The sequence below is a fragment of the Nilaparvata lugens genome, chromosome 2 (assembly GCF_014356525.2).
Source record: "Nilaparvata lugens isolate BPH chromosome 2, ASM1435652v1, whole genome shotgun sequence".
NCBI classification, from domain to species: domain Eukaryota; kingdom Metazoa; phylum Arthropoda; class Insecta; order Hemiptera; family Delphacidae; genus Nilaparvata; species Nilaparvata lugens.
The window spans coordinates 96,790,321-96,805,815 of record NC_052505.1 but is presented as its reverse complement, the minus strand read 5'-3'; the positions used below and the strand labels follow the sequence as shown (position 1 = coordinate 96,805,815).

Here is a 15,495-nt window from a genome sequence, read left to right as displayed (position 1 = left end):
TCTTGATAAAACCAAATTTTGATAACATCTTGATTAAATAATTGAAATTTTTATAACATCCAAAGTTCTAACATTCTATGTTCCATTTTGGGTTGAAAAACCTCTCCTCAACTTCAACTTAGTGCTATAGAGAGGTTCACGTTATAATGGCAGTATTTGATCAACATTGGTTGTTCTTTCCTTGTCGCTTATTCGAAAAAGCAGATAATTCTATCCTTTTCGAGCTCCGCAGACGATGCCAGATCGTTTTTTGACAATATAGAGATAATATTAATGAACGAAATATTCAATCTCGATTATGAAAACTGATTATTTGAATATTGAAAAATATTATTCTTTGACGAACAAAATATAACTGATTTATGGAACAGTTAATAGTACCGATTTCAGCTATCCTATATAATAGGAGGCATAGGCAAAGCAGAGAACTGGCGACCCTGTTTTTCCCATCTTTCTTAGTAAGGTGAACCTCAATATAGAATATCTCCCTCTCACAGACAAAAGTTCCCACAAATAGTAGAAACACACGCAAAGCTACAGTATAGAAAAAAAAAAGAAAATATTATTGGAAAATTCGAGAAAGGGTTGTAAAAAGGGGAGAAAAGGTGTATTCCTCTTTGTTTTAACAGCAAAACCCCAGCTAATTTACATTATTATTATTATTCTTTATCTTTATTATAGGTATTACAACCGTCGATCGTTTAAATATTTATATCGTGCTATTGAATCTTATCCAACGGTTTTGTTTAGAATAATATTATTTTGCTTCACTTCAGGTGAATAATAACGGTTTTGTAGTGTTCTTTCTTCAAAAAGCATGGAGCAATCTGTTTTAAATATTAAGTGGATTAATAATAGGGTTGGAGTGGGCTGGCCCCACTTTTGGAATATATATACATACCACGAAACATCATCATCCATATCTATATTCACGTATTCCTATCGACACTTCCTTGGCTCATACAACAGATTTACGAAAATATTAGTAGAAGAAAAACGAATGTTTGGAAATATTCAGTAGAAAATATTGGAATAACAGATTCATAGAAGAGAACAAAAAAATGATGATGAGGAGAATATATAATAAGTCTTGAATATTTTATTAGGATGGGGGTCTACAAATGTATCATGGAAACAGTTGACCAAAATAAGATCTGAATATTCTATTAAGTAGGGAGAGTAGCCAGGTGGAACAAACTTATTAAGAAGTAATTTGTAAAACAAAATGGGATATTTTGAAACGAGGTTTTCTGTTTTTGCGTGAGAATAACAATTCATACTCCTATTTCTATTTTGTTTCTATTTAGTTGGATTATTAGTATATACTCACTATGCCTAAGCACAATTTACTTGACTTGTCAATTCAATTTCAGGAGTTTCTGTTGATCCGACATTATTGCCAAGTTTCTCGATTCTCGTTTTATTCCAATAATTTTAGGGTATCCAATTTCCTAACTGAAATAATCTATTTTGATAATATCAAATCCAGTAATAGACCTTTCCTTCAACCATTTCTATCACTTTTCGTTAGTTTCATATCACCACAGAAATGTTTTGTACTGTATTTTGTCTCCCAATTTTTTCTTCCATAGTATTGACTTGAACTACAGTCTCCCTCTCACCAGTTAGAATGTGAATCAAATCATATTTTTCCTCGAATCTTTATATAAAATATAATAGAGGAAAGAATAGTCTTATACACGTACGAGATAGGAGATTCTCGAATGACGTATCATCACGGCTGAACTACCCAACTAATTCTTGGAATTTTGCAAATACGAGGGCAAGTCAATTATTATCCGCAATGTATTTCTCTTTATGTTGGTTGGACTGTTGATTAGCATTGATGATGTAGGTCGTTCATTTGTGCTTATATCTATAAAAAATAGGCTAATAGATATCTAATATCTTATAGGCTAGTTTCAAACAGCTATTTCAATTTCATAGTCACTGGCATGCTGTTAATTATGGCAGCTACACTATTCATTTGCACCAAATAAGAGTATAACGATTAGTGTGATCAACCGTTTTTCGTGGTAGGAGAGTGGACAAACTTTATCGAATTTCATTCATAAACATTCAGTTATTGTGAAACACTATTCCCGTATAGCACTGAAAGTTTTGATGAATTTCCCCTGATACATCTTCCGACCTCGGGAAACGGTTCATTGAACGTTGGTGCAGATGAATGTGAAGTGGAGTGGTGTGAAGTGTGAAGTGGCGTTGATGAAGATGAAGTGGAGCGGCCTTAACAACATTTCAGTGATGATGGAAAGGAAATAGCATTTTGAAACTAGCCTAGATATAAGCACAAATAATCAAATAATTCATCATTAACTCAAAATAACAGTGCTACCAACATGAACAGAAATACACCTACATTGCGGATAATAATTGACTCATCCACGTAGATTCTTAATTCAACGAGGATGGTTATAGGCCTATTTTCAATTTTTCAAGATTCCATTACGTGAAGCTTTCAGTTTGTATTCGAGGAGAAGATGGTGTTGGAGAAAAATAGAAAATCTGGTGTGGCGCACTCACACAACTTTCCTTGCCGTTATGAAAATTGATTAACTGACGCTAGTGTTCACGCGTATCTCAAGTCTACTATTCGAAGATCTAAAGCCAGCTGGTGACAGGACAATAACGCTGCAGAAACACGAGGTCTGCTATCTCTTCATAGTGAATGATCTAATAGAATCAACAGTTGCCAACAGTTTGCAATTGAATAATCACATTTTCTCGAATTTCGAGCTTATCTTTAATTTGAGGTGGAAATGTTACTGAACATTTAAATGTAGAGATTCTCATGTAAAGATTGCTCAATCTTTTCCACTCGAAATTTTTTGCTCAGATTGTATCTCAAGCCTGATAATTGGGAATCTAAAATCAAACTTTGCATAGATGGGGCGGAGCTCTTGGAATTTTTACAGATATGGGACTTGTGGAAGTTGATAGAAATTTGGAATTTTGGGTACCTTAGTTTTTTCAGAAAGCAATACTTTCCTCACCCATGTTAATAGAGCAAGGAAAGTGAAAAAAATTAGAGACGACACTAAAATACTGGAAATATACAGGAATACTTTAGGATTATAGGACGATATCTATAGCGTAAGAGATAGGAGGAAAGGAAGGAGAAATGGATTTGGATGATAATTGGAGAATAAATAGTATGAGGAAGATGGAAGAAATGTTGTACACGATAACCCAATTATTTAATCAATTATTCAAACTATAAACGTATTTGTATTCGCAATTTATCGGACTGGGCTGATAAAAGTTTCTGTAATTGGCTCGTTGACGCAATTTGGAAAGGGTTTAAAGGTGGAACAAGGTTTAAGGATACAGAGTTTCACCTTTGTTTGCTCAGAAATTATATTTAATTCATCAAGAGCTATTGCAAGCTGCTATAGTGAGGTTCACGTTGTAATGGCAGTGGAGAAAGATAGGAGAACAACGTTGCCGATCCTCCATCTTGTCAATGCCTTCTAAAGACGGTAGCTGATACAGGTTTATTGATGTAACTGTTCATTCTCGTAAGCAATAAATTATATTTTTCAATAATTTCATAATGAACTTTTACAATTGAGATGAAATATTTTGTTAATTAATTAAATTATTTTACATTGTTAAGAGACGATATGGCAACAGAGCAAAGCTAGAAAGAGATAGCCCTATTCGCTTTGTTGAATGATAGACAAGGATAGCAATACCATTGCTAGTCAAACACTGCCATTCTAACGTAGACATCACACTCACTATAGAAATCAAACTACGATCACCAACGTGGATTATTATCTTGGGAGGGAAATTTACTGTTATCAGTATATGCAATATTGTCTCGAGAGGGAACTTTACTTTTGTAAGTCTATAATCTGAAGCACCCCAACTGGATGAACTGACTAATGATAGAAAACTAATAGAAAATTCCAGAATAAATATCTATGCCAAGCTCATTATAAACTAGAACAAGGAAGAAGCCGATTAAAAGTTTGTAAACATTGACTACGTAATGAGTTAAGAGTTGAGTTGAGAAATCAATGTCCACAAAATGGAGTCTTGGTGGCAATTTTGTACCCACCAATCGGTTTACAGATGGTTTTGAGCTGAAACAAAATGGTTGCTTGATGTTATTTTATTTGATAGTTAGACTCAACTCACACTTACGCGACTCAGGTCGAGAAGAGACTCGACTCTAGTGGAGAGCATGAGTTTCCAAATGGTGACACTCAGACCAATCGACTCTAATCTCCGCGACTGTCATAATTTGGAAACACATGCTCTCGACTAGAGTCGAGTCTCTTCACGAACCTGAGTAGCGTTTGTGTAAGTTAAGCCTCAATGATGAGATTAATTATTTGCTTTGAAAATTTGTAATACTCAATTACAAAGACATCTTATGTGAACAAACTGAAGTAACTGATTCGGTATCAAATGATTCTGGTGTTGATATTTAAATCTCTCCAATATAAACTTGTAGTTCTGTGAACAGTAGACCTCACGCAGTATTCTCATTCACAAGAATACCTGATTGAAACTGTAGACCTTATGGAAATACAGCAATACACTGGCTTCTCCACACATCTGTGTAATCACTTGTCAGCTGATTTATGATGAATAATTCTATAGTCTGATTTTTACTCTAATATTGGCATATGAAGGAGGCTCCTTTTTTCTTTCATATTATCCTTGAAATGCAAAATTTCCAAAAACCTTGTATATATGTCGACGCGCAATTAAAAAAGGAACATACCTGTCAAATTTCATGAAAATCTATTACCGCGTTTCGCCGTAAATGTGCTACATATAAACATATAAACATTTAAACATTTAAACATTCAAACATTTAAACATTAAGAGAAATGCCAAACCGTCTACTTGAATCTTAGACCCCACTTCGCTCGGTCAATTAGAAATTAATACATTAGAAATTACTCTCCATATATTGAGTTCTATGTAATGTTTCAATCATTTCACATGTTTCGATCTTAAAAATTATTTTATCTCTCCTCCTATCCTTTATATAATTATAATTATGTTAATAACTATAGATTTACGTTTCAAAGTCAGATTCTGACTAACATTGACTCGCTATCCTTGTCAGTCATTAGACAAAGCAGATAGATCTATCCTCTCCTAACTTCAAACGTTCTATAAGGTCAGCATTATTTAATTAACATCGACTTGCAATCTTCGTCTGTTCTTATACGATGCAGACAGCTATACCCTTTTCCAGCTCTACGTTTTTGCAAAATTGTCTGTAGACTATGTAGAAATATAGAGAAATATCAAAATATTTACTCAAAATTATAAATACTTATTTTCATGTTAAGGTATGAATTTTCTTCGTGAATATGACACATTCGAATAAGAATTGACCATCATAGACAAGAATCAACAATAATTTATCAATATGGACCTGATCCACCGAGATGATTTGAAACATTGATGTTTCACAATAGATGTCGGTGGAAAATGGAAAGTGAAAACAATGTCTTCCTATCTTTTCCGCTGACTTCAATACCTGAATCTTAATCTAGATAATATTATTCCCTTTTCCTACATCCTACTAACTTGTTCCTAATACTGTAGAACGTTCAATTATCTTATAAAATGATAAATGATAAATAATTGGCTTTTACACGTACGGTATAGGAAATCCACAAATGACGCATCATCACGTCTCAACTACAGATGGAGAATTGAATAGAGAATGCATTCATTCAAATGCTAATTGATATATAATTATTATTAAACGAAAATCCTAAATAAATGCTGTAAATCACCCCGAAAACTTCTGCTACTGCAGACATTGACAACAGGGTTAACAGCTAGATGGAAATTCGATAGTTGCAGAAGTCTTCGGGGTGATTTACAGCATTTATTTAGGATTTTCTTTAAATAATAACTACGTCTCAACTAATCGACTGATCAATTTGAAATTTTTCATAGAGATTCTTAATTTATATAGGATGGTTATAGGCCTATTTCAAATTCTCCAAGATTCCAGTAGGTCAAGTTCGCAAGTCTCCAATCAGACCCTTGCTAAGCACCGGTTACCTGCTGGTTTATAGTTTAATTACTAAAAATATGAAATAAATAGTAACCTTCAAATACTTCTTCCGCATTATACAGGACAAATTTATGTCCTTTTCAAGTATTCTTTTCGAAATATGTGGAACGTTTCAACAAAAAAGGTTGTATTTTGTTGAATCTTCAGTGAGTCAGCAATAACCACACTGAAATTCTAAATAATGCACCTATTTGCAAAACCAAGCGTACCACAATTTGATGAAAAAAACAGAATAAGATGTTTGATAGAAGGTTAGCACAGCAAGGGAGGTGTAATTTGTGTAACTGACCTATTATTATCACCGGCTGAAAAGTGAGAAAGAGAGAGAGTTTGAGACAGAGAGAGTGAGAAAGAGAGAGTACGAGAGAGAGAGAGTGAGAGCGAAGCATTGTGAGTGGGTGAGAGAGGAGAATATAGGGGAAAACACTAAAGAACCAACTTTTACACGAAAACGGGAAACAGTTGAATAGAGTATTAGAGTTGAGGGTGAAGTAGTTATTGAAGAGGGTGATTAAAATGTGATGAAGACAATTTTGCGAAGAATGGAACAGAGAGGAAACGTTAAAAGAAGGAGAATTTCCAGATGAAATTAAAATAGAATCCAAAGGTAACGAAAGTTGTAAACAGTTGAATAGAGTAATAGAGTTGAGGGTGAAGTAGTTATTGAAGAGGGTGATTAAAATGTGATGAAGACAATTTTGCGAAGAATGGGAAAGAGGAAAATTTTGAAGGAGATGAATCTCTGGTCAAAATCAAAACGGAATCTGAAGGTAACGAAGATGAAGAGCAGTTGAATCTAGTATTAGGAGATGTATTTTTAAAAATCGACGGTGTTCAACGGATAATTGTCGATTCTCTGAGAAGGTTATAAAATAATATCATCAACACTCGACTGGGATCTGTTAAGAGACTGGAAGATAATTATCGTATGAGGAACAAAAGAGAAGGATTATAAAAGTGAGAAAAATAAGGAAAAATCGAAGAAGATGTGATAAACACAGAAAGAAAATTGAAGAGTGCAAGAAAATTGAAAAATGAGGAACGAAAAAGAAGGATACTAGGTGCCGGTTGCACAACAGCCGGTTAAATTTTAACCGTGATTTATTCCATTATAACCAATCAGAAAAGCCGTCTTTCCAAAAACGCCTTGTCTGATTGGTTCTCGTGAAATTATTCACGGTTAAAATTTAACCGGCTGTTGTGCAACCGGGCCTATGAGTGGAAACAAAGAGGAAGAATCGAAGAAGATGTAATATAAAAACAGAAAGAAAATCAAAGACTCCAGTAAATAAAAAATGAGGAACGAAAAAGAAGGATACTAAAAGTGGAACAATCAAAGAAGATGTGATATAAAAACAGAAAGAAAATTAAAGACAGCAAGAAAATTGAAAACTTAGGAAGAAAAGAGAAGGATAATAAAACTAGAAACAGAGCGAAACAATTGAAGAAGATACAATAAAAATAGAGAATAACAAGACTATAGTCAGATCCTCGATATAATGGCAGTGTTTGATTAGCAATGGTATTGATTTCCTTGTTTATTGTTCAACAAAGCGGATAGCGCTATCTCTTTCTCGCTTTGCTCTGTTCCCAGATCGTCTTTCAACAATGTAGAATCTATAACTAATTAACAAAATATTTCGTCTTAATTATGATAATTCTTTATAAAATTATTGGGAAGAAATTGTCTTGCTTAATCAAATATATAATTTATTATTTAAAACGAGAATGCCAACCGTTAATATTACATCAGAAGGCATTGACAAGACAGAGGATCCGCATCGTTGTTATCCTATCTTTTTCCACTGCCATTATAACGTGGACTCACTATGGATAGGATAACTATAGTTCGTTGATGGGGGAATTGAATATTTGACATGCCAAGTCTACCTAGCTTCTTCTCTCACTTTAGCTCTCTCTCTCACACACACACACTCTCTCTCTCTCCTGATTGTTGTACAAACAAGGCGAACTCGCTTTATCCGCTCGACCAATCAAATCGCTCTATTCGCTTATTGCTAGCTGCTCGCTTTCAAGTTCTTTTTGTTTGCATTTTGCATGTGTACCCTCCCTTCAAGACCTCTTCTACACCCCTCCACCCCCTTTTCCATACTTATCGGTCGATAGGCTTCTCCTCATTCAAACTTCCCCCTCCTCCAATGATCACAATTACACCCCTTTGCGTGTGCTGAGGAAGTCGAGAAACTTATTTGCTCTGAAGAAAGCCCAAACATGGTCTCTAAAGCTGGGTGACTAGCTTTCAAGAATATCAACAAAACGAACAAATATATCAAATAAACTGCTATTTTCCAGGTTTAGCATGGGGAAAACATGGCACAAGGAAATATCCTATGGTTTAGGGCGTTCATGTTCCAATTTTCAATGTTAACTCGAGCTGATAATCGTAGCAGTTATTTTCTGTGAAGCTATTTGTCTTTCATACTGTGCCGTTCTTTCACTCTTAAATTCGTTCTTTCATTCTATAGTAAAGTCCACGTTATAATGGCAGTGGAAAAAGATAAAACAACGTTGTCGATCCTGCGTCTTGTCAATGCCTTCCATAGACGGTAGCTGATACAGGTTTATTGATGTAATATTAACTTCATTTTCGTTTAAAACAATTAATTATATTTTATCAAGCAAGAAATTATATTTTCCAATATTTTTTTTCAAATCAAACTCATTTATTTCCAAAAAGGAAACAAACAATAATTTACCCATACACATACATACATAAGCAAACATCAAATGTTCATAATACAATTACACATACATGCACATACATGTGAGAAGAAAAACTAAATATGAAATTTGTAGGTATCACCAGCAACTCTTTGCCCGCTGGTGAGAGTTGCTTAAAAAAATCCTTAAAATAACTAGAAATTGGAGCGAAAAGGCTTTATAACAAAAGTAGAGACACAAAATATACTTTAAATCAATATACTTTAAAAATGTGGTCCAAATTAGAATAATTTACACCTATATTGATAATTCAAAATTGTATAATTTTACAGTGCTAGGATCAAAGCGAAGATATATTCACCTTTAATCCACTCAGTTATGCTCTTCTTTGATATTTTATCATTTAGATCAAAAGGTATTGCATTTATTAAAAAGAAAACAAACATAATGGAACAAATTCTTTCATAATTAATTTTCATAATCAAGATTAAATATTGTTTTAATTATTAATTATATTTCTCCATTGTAAAAAGACGATCTAGCAACAGAGTGAAGCGAGAAGGAGATAGCACTATCAGCTTTGTTGAATGATAGACAAGGATAGCAATTTGCTAATCAAACACTGCCATTATAATGTGGACTCCACTATAGTCCTAATACTTATTTTTCGTAAAGCTATGACGTGTCTCATACTGTGCCGTTCTTTCACTCTTAAATTCGTTCTCACATTCTAGAATAAAAGAATGATGAATTATATTGAATTGTAATCTGAATAGCGTTGAATACTCATTCTATATTTATTACATTCTATACTCACTTAACCAAATATGTTTGGAAAATCGTTGGTTGGCTTTTCTACACCTGAATGTAGCCTAATACTGCACTTGATCAATAGTTCATAAGGCCCGGATTCCGAGCTCGGGATTTAGCTAAATTCTAGTCTTTGAACAGTTTGAGTCAGAAAATTGGCTTTCCGAAACGGGGCGTAGTAGCAGTAAAACGACTAACAATTTTCTAATTATATTTCGAAAAAACTAGAAAATTTTAACACATAATATAAGGATAAAATAGTGTAAAGTTTTAGCTATTTCGAATTATTAAGGAATGTTTACGTTTTCAATTTATTATAGAAATGAGAAAATAGAGATTAGGCTATCATAAAAATGCGACTTCGCCTCGTTTCGGAAAGCCAATTTTCCAACTCCAGCTGTTTAAAGTCTAGGACTTAGCTAAATCGCGAGCTCGGAATCCGGCCCTTAATAAACTATTAATTGAGTTCAGTGTATTACATTCAGGGAATTTGACACGGATTTGACTAATCAATAAGAAGGTAAATGAGATATACTAGTTGACCGAGCGAAGTGAGGTCTGTCTAAGATTCAAGTCGACGGTTTGGCATTTCTCTTAATGTTTAAATGTTTGAATGTTTATATGTTGCGCATTTACGGCGAAACGCGGTAATAGATTTTCATGAAATTTGACAGGTATGTTCCTTTTTTAATTGCGCGTCGACGTATATACAGGGTTTTTCTAGAAATATTGTATTTCGAGGATAATATGAAAGGAAAAAGGAGTCTCCTTCATACGCCAAAATTAGAGTAAAAATCAGACTTTAGAATTATTCATCATAAATTTAGTTGACAAGAGATTACACAGATGTGTGGAGAAGCCAGTTTATCGCTGTATTTCCATAAGGTCTATAGTTTCAATCAGGTACTTGTGGAAATGCAGCCATTTGCATACCTTATGGAAATACAGCAATAGACTGGCTTCTCCACACATCTGTGTAATCACTTGTCAGCTGACTTTATGATGAATAATTCTATAGTCTGATTTTTACTCCAATATTGGCGTATGGAGGAGGTTAATTTTCCTTTTATATTATCCTCGAATTGCAAAATTTCCAAAAAAAACCTTGTATATACGTTGACGCGCAATTAAAAAAGGAACACACCTGTCAAATTTCATGAAAATCTATTACCGTGTTTCGCCGTAAATGCGCAACATATTATAAACATTTAAATATTTAAACATTCAAACATTTAAACATTAAGAGAAATGCCAAACCGTCGACTTGTATCTTAGACCTCACTTCGCTCAGTCAATTAGTCGAATATAAGTAGAAAATAGTGAATGATAGAAAACAGATGAGAAAGTAGAATGCTAGATGTGGAAGATGGGTCATAATGCACTGTACAGTCGATTTTGAGTCATAATTTACTTCAAGGTCACTCCGATTGATTCAACATAATTTTCCAGCTCTCTCAAGGACATCATTATTTGAAATTGTATCAGACATCGAACAATCAATAAGAAGACCAATTGACCAATTGACAATCATTGTACAGATTGATCATTGTGCCACCTTTCACTTTTTCACTGTGACGTCATCAATCAATTTTCCACGCGATCATCACTGCAGTCATTATTATCGTCATTATTTTTTTGTTCATCATCATCATCATCATCATCATCTTCTTCTTCTTCTTCTTCTTTTCTATTCTTTTCCTTCTTCTTCTTAATCATCATCCTTCTCAAATTACACAGTGTCTACTAAAGAACCATCTTCAAATCAGGCAAGTAAAGTATCTTTTATCAATGCCTCCTTTGCCTCGTTTTATTCTTGTATTTTTTATCCAACTTCTGCTTCTTGTTTTCTTTCTCACAGTCTGTATCTTTCGCCTTGTCCCGATCATCATATATTATTTTTCTATTCTTGGATTTCATTTAACCCATTCCCCCTCATTTCATTGTTTATGTCTCTTCCATGACATACAATCGTGTGTCGATTGAGAGTAATCATTTTACAATCTTCTCAACTCGACAATAATAATAAGTTTTGTACAAACAGAGCCGATTCATGTGGTTACATTACAATATCATATTATCGATATTCAAATTGCATTCAGTCTCCATTGTGATTGATAATATTATTCATGCTATCAAAAATTCGTTTAATAATTTTTCAACGAATCAGCTGACATCGATTTTTGGACGTTAGATTTTTTACCGTCCTTATGAATTCTATCTGATTAAACGGAGCTTGACAAACATAATCTGTTTTATCTAATTAAACATTATCTGTTTTATCTAAATAGAATTTATAAGGACGGCAGAAAATCGTACAACCGAAAATCGATGTGTGTGTGTAACTAACCTTAACTATTGTATCTTACACGTTTTTCCTCCATTTTCGTCCTGAATTCCCTTTTGACACATCTTCACACCCAACTCCCAACTTCTTCTCTATTATCTCTTCCACGTTTCTCCTCTGAATTCGTCTTTGTCTTGCTATTCGTAAAGCATCCATCAGCCATGACATGGCGACTGCAATTTATTTGCTCTGCTCACGGCTCAATTGCTCTGACAGATCACACAGAAAGAAATAAATAGAAGAAGACAAGGAATGAGAGGCTAAAGAGGGCTCGGGCGTGAACATCGTGGGAACGAACCACTGTTGACAGCTCGCAACAGTCATTTGATTCTCCTTTTCTTCTTCTTCTTCTTTTTCTTCTTCTTCTTCTTTTTCTTCTTCTTCCTCCTCTTCTTCTTCTTCTTCTTCCTAATGTGTCCTTCCTACATTGGGTTCCCTCTTCACAGTTCTGTTTTTCCCCTTAATATCGCCTCTTCTCATTTATCAAAACAGTATCCACTATCTTAAATACAGCAGAACTGGAGACATATGATTGAAGTGCAATTATCACTTAACTGGAAACTTTTCATCTCCAGACTCCTGGATTTTGATATGTTTTCATTTATATTGTTGTAATGAGTCTATTATATCACATGATAAATTAGGCCTTCGTAGTGGAGAAGGCTGCAGATATAGGTATCTAGTTATACACTCATTCAATTATATAATATTATTATTATTCATATATGGAAAGACAGAACAAGCTGATCACTAATACTGTCCCTTTTCAAATTCATACCGCAAGCATTTGATTCAGTAAGAGAAAATCTCAGAAATAGACTTTCCTTGATTCTTTGCAATTCGACCGAATATAAAGCTGATATCCTTAATCTTTGAAGCTGTAAGCAAGATACAGACAAATAAATTTTTTGCTGTCTTTATAAATCATATGAGATTAAACAGAAAATGCTGTTTGTCAAGTTCCGCTAAATTTGGTCGAATTCATAAGGATGACAAAAAATCAAACGTCTGAACATCGATGTGTGTGTAACTGACTCGACCGTTCAATCGGATGAATCCATCTCATTCATAAAATCAAATCATCCAATCCAATTTAACTACTCAATCACTTCAACATCTCAATACCCTGAACTTTAAAAATCTAAAATTCTTATCATATTACATATATGACCTGTATACGGATAGAGCGATAAATATTATAAACATTGGATGAATAATGATAATTTTCAAATCACTCACCAGATAAATGCTGGAACCGCTGCCTGGCCATGGCCTCCAAATCGAGAGGCTGCAAAAAGTGATGAAGGGGTGGAGCCAACAATCCATGCAGAGCGGCGGCATAGAGGGCGGCGTAGGGAGGCTGCAACAGGGGACCCGGGGGCAGACAAACAGGGGGGTGGTGCTGGTAGGTCGGAGGCAGCAGGGGGCCCCCCAGGGGTGCTGCACAATTGCTCGCCGGGGGCGGTGACGGCGAAATTATGCTGTCGATACTGAACGGCTTGGGGGCGGCGCTCTTAGGAACTTCGGTAGTCACAGGGGGGCTTGAAGAGGGTCCCTCGGGGGCCTTGGGGGTGGCAGATGAAGAATTCTTCACTAAACTCTCCAGTTTCGGCAGTTTGAACCTTTTCCGCCTCCTGAGGAACGACCCGTTTTCAAACATATCCAACGCTGCCGGGTGTAGCGCCCAGTAAGCGCCTTTCCCTGGCCTATCAGGTCTCCTAGGAATCTTAATAAAACAATCATTGAACGACAAATTATGTCTCAGAGAATTTTGCCACCGTTGAGTGTTTCTCCTGTAATATGGGAATCGATCACTGATAAACCGATAAATGTCTGATAAGGGGAGCATTTTTTCGGGTGAGCTCCATATTGCCATAGCCGTCAGGGAAATGTAGGAATAGGGAGGTTTTTGGTCACCGTACGACTCACGACAGGGTCGTGGCATTGTCCCTTTCAGGGATGAAAAATGTCCCTTCACATAAAACTATCTACATAATCACAAGAATTGGTTCAACTGATCCAAGTAATCTCTGTTAGTCATGTAAAACAAGTCAGAACGTTCACATTTTCTAATCATAAACCCTCGAAAATCACACTAAAAATGGATAGGACTGTCAATATTGTTCACTATCTTCTAACTGGAATATTCTTGTTGTCCACTTTTTCAACCCCCTAGTCTTCTATCACAATGTAAAGATAAAAAATGTCCTCAATCAGATACAGGTAAGAACTTTGCACGCACTATAGATAACAAATGGAAGAATAACACCAATATATTCCTTGATTACTAATCTTGACTTCCTTAAACTCCATGGTGATTCAATTCTAATCTGAGATTATCCGAATTGAAAAAATGTAAACAAATCTCTTAGAAAACATGGGCCTTCAGCAATATTGCAGTATTGATAACACCTGGAAGCAACAGTAATCTATTCTTCAATATTCTTGATTTCTTTGATCTCTCACAAATTTCTAGCAATTCACTCTCAAAATATAATTGTCTTTATTGTAGAATGAAATCAAAACTGGTATAGATAGGACGAATCTTGTATAGAACACCGGTTCTCAGTGAAGCAAGAATGTACTGTCAAGAGCACATTCATGTAATAAAAATCTATTCTTCAATTCTTGATTTCCTTGATCCCAAAGAAATTTCTAGCGATTTAATCTCGAACAATCATTGTTTCTATCCGAAAATACAATCAAATCTCGTAGATTCTAGATAACACAGGTCCTCAGTGCAGCAAAATTACACTATTAATAACACTTCGAAGAACAACAGTTCTCTATTATTTATCACTCCTCAATATTATCATAATTTCCTTCTGATTCTCAGCAATTTATTCTTCAACTATATTATTGTCTCTGTCAGAAAATACAATTAAATCTCGCATATAATACAGGTCATCAGTTAAGCAATATTGCATTATTCATTATTGATATCACTTGGAAGAAACAGTTATCTATTCATCATCAACTAACAAAAATTTCTTCCAGGTTTCCAGCGATCCAATCTCGAACTATCATTGTCTTTATCGAATCTCATAGATACTAGATAACACAGGTCCTCAGTGTTCAACTATTGATGGACACAATGATGAAGAAACAGTCACCTATTTGTCGATTATAAACCAGCGATTTAATCTCGAAATATCATTGTCTCTATCCAAAAATACAATCAAATCTGGTAGATAACACGGACCTTTAGTGTAGCAGTATTGCACTAATGATAACACATCCTTCAGTCATCGATTTCTTGATTACAAGTTCTGATTTGTCTAGTAAATGATAGCAATGACATTCTATAATAAATTGTTTGAAATTCTAGTGATTTATTCTTGAACTATAATTGTCTATATTGGGAAAAACGAATAAATCTCGAAACTATCGAAACTAACCAAATTGTCTCCATCGAAAAAACAATCAAATCTCGAAGATAACACAGTCCGGTATCGATTACATCGTTGGTCGCGTGCGAAAACAGCTGATAACTGGGAACCCAGTCCTAGATAGCGACACTGTACGGTGGTAGCTTTCCGAAACAATTCCACGACCGAATCCCAGGCAAACATGGAACACGCAC

At 34.8% G+C, this 15,495-nt stretch overlaps 1 protein-coding gene across 1 annotated transcript in view; it reads right to left on the bottom strand.

The window, feature by feature from the left end:
* Window positions 1-14,028, bottom strand: part of LOC120350072 (fork head domain-containing protein FD4-like) — a 105,052-nt gene extending 91,024 nt beyond the window's left edge. Inside the window, exon 1 of the mRNA XM_039422208.1 lies at window positions 13,152-14,028. Coding sequence (XP_039278142.1) covers window positions 13,152-13,857 — 706 coding nt within the window. The 5' untranslated portion in view covers window positions 13,858-14,028. The remainder of the gene's footprint in view (window positions 1-13,151) is intronic.
* Between the last annotated feature and the right edge of the window lie 1,467 nt (window positions 14,029-15,495).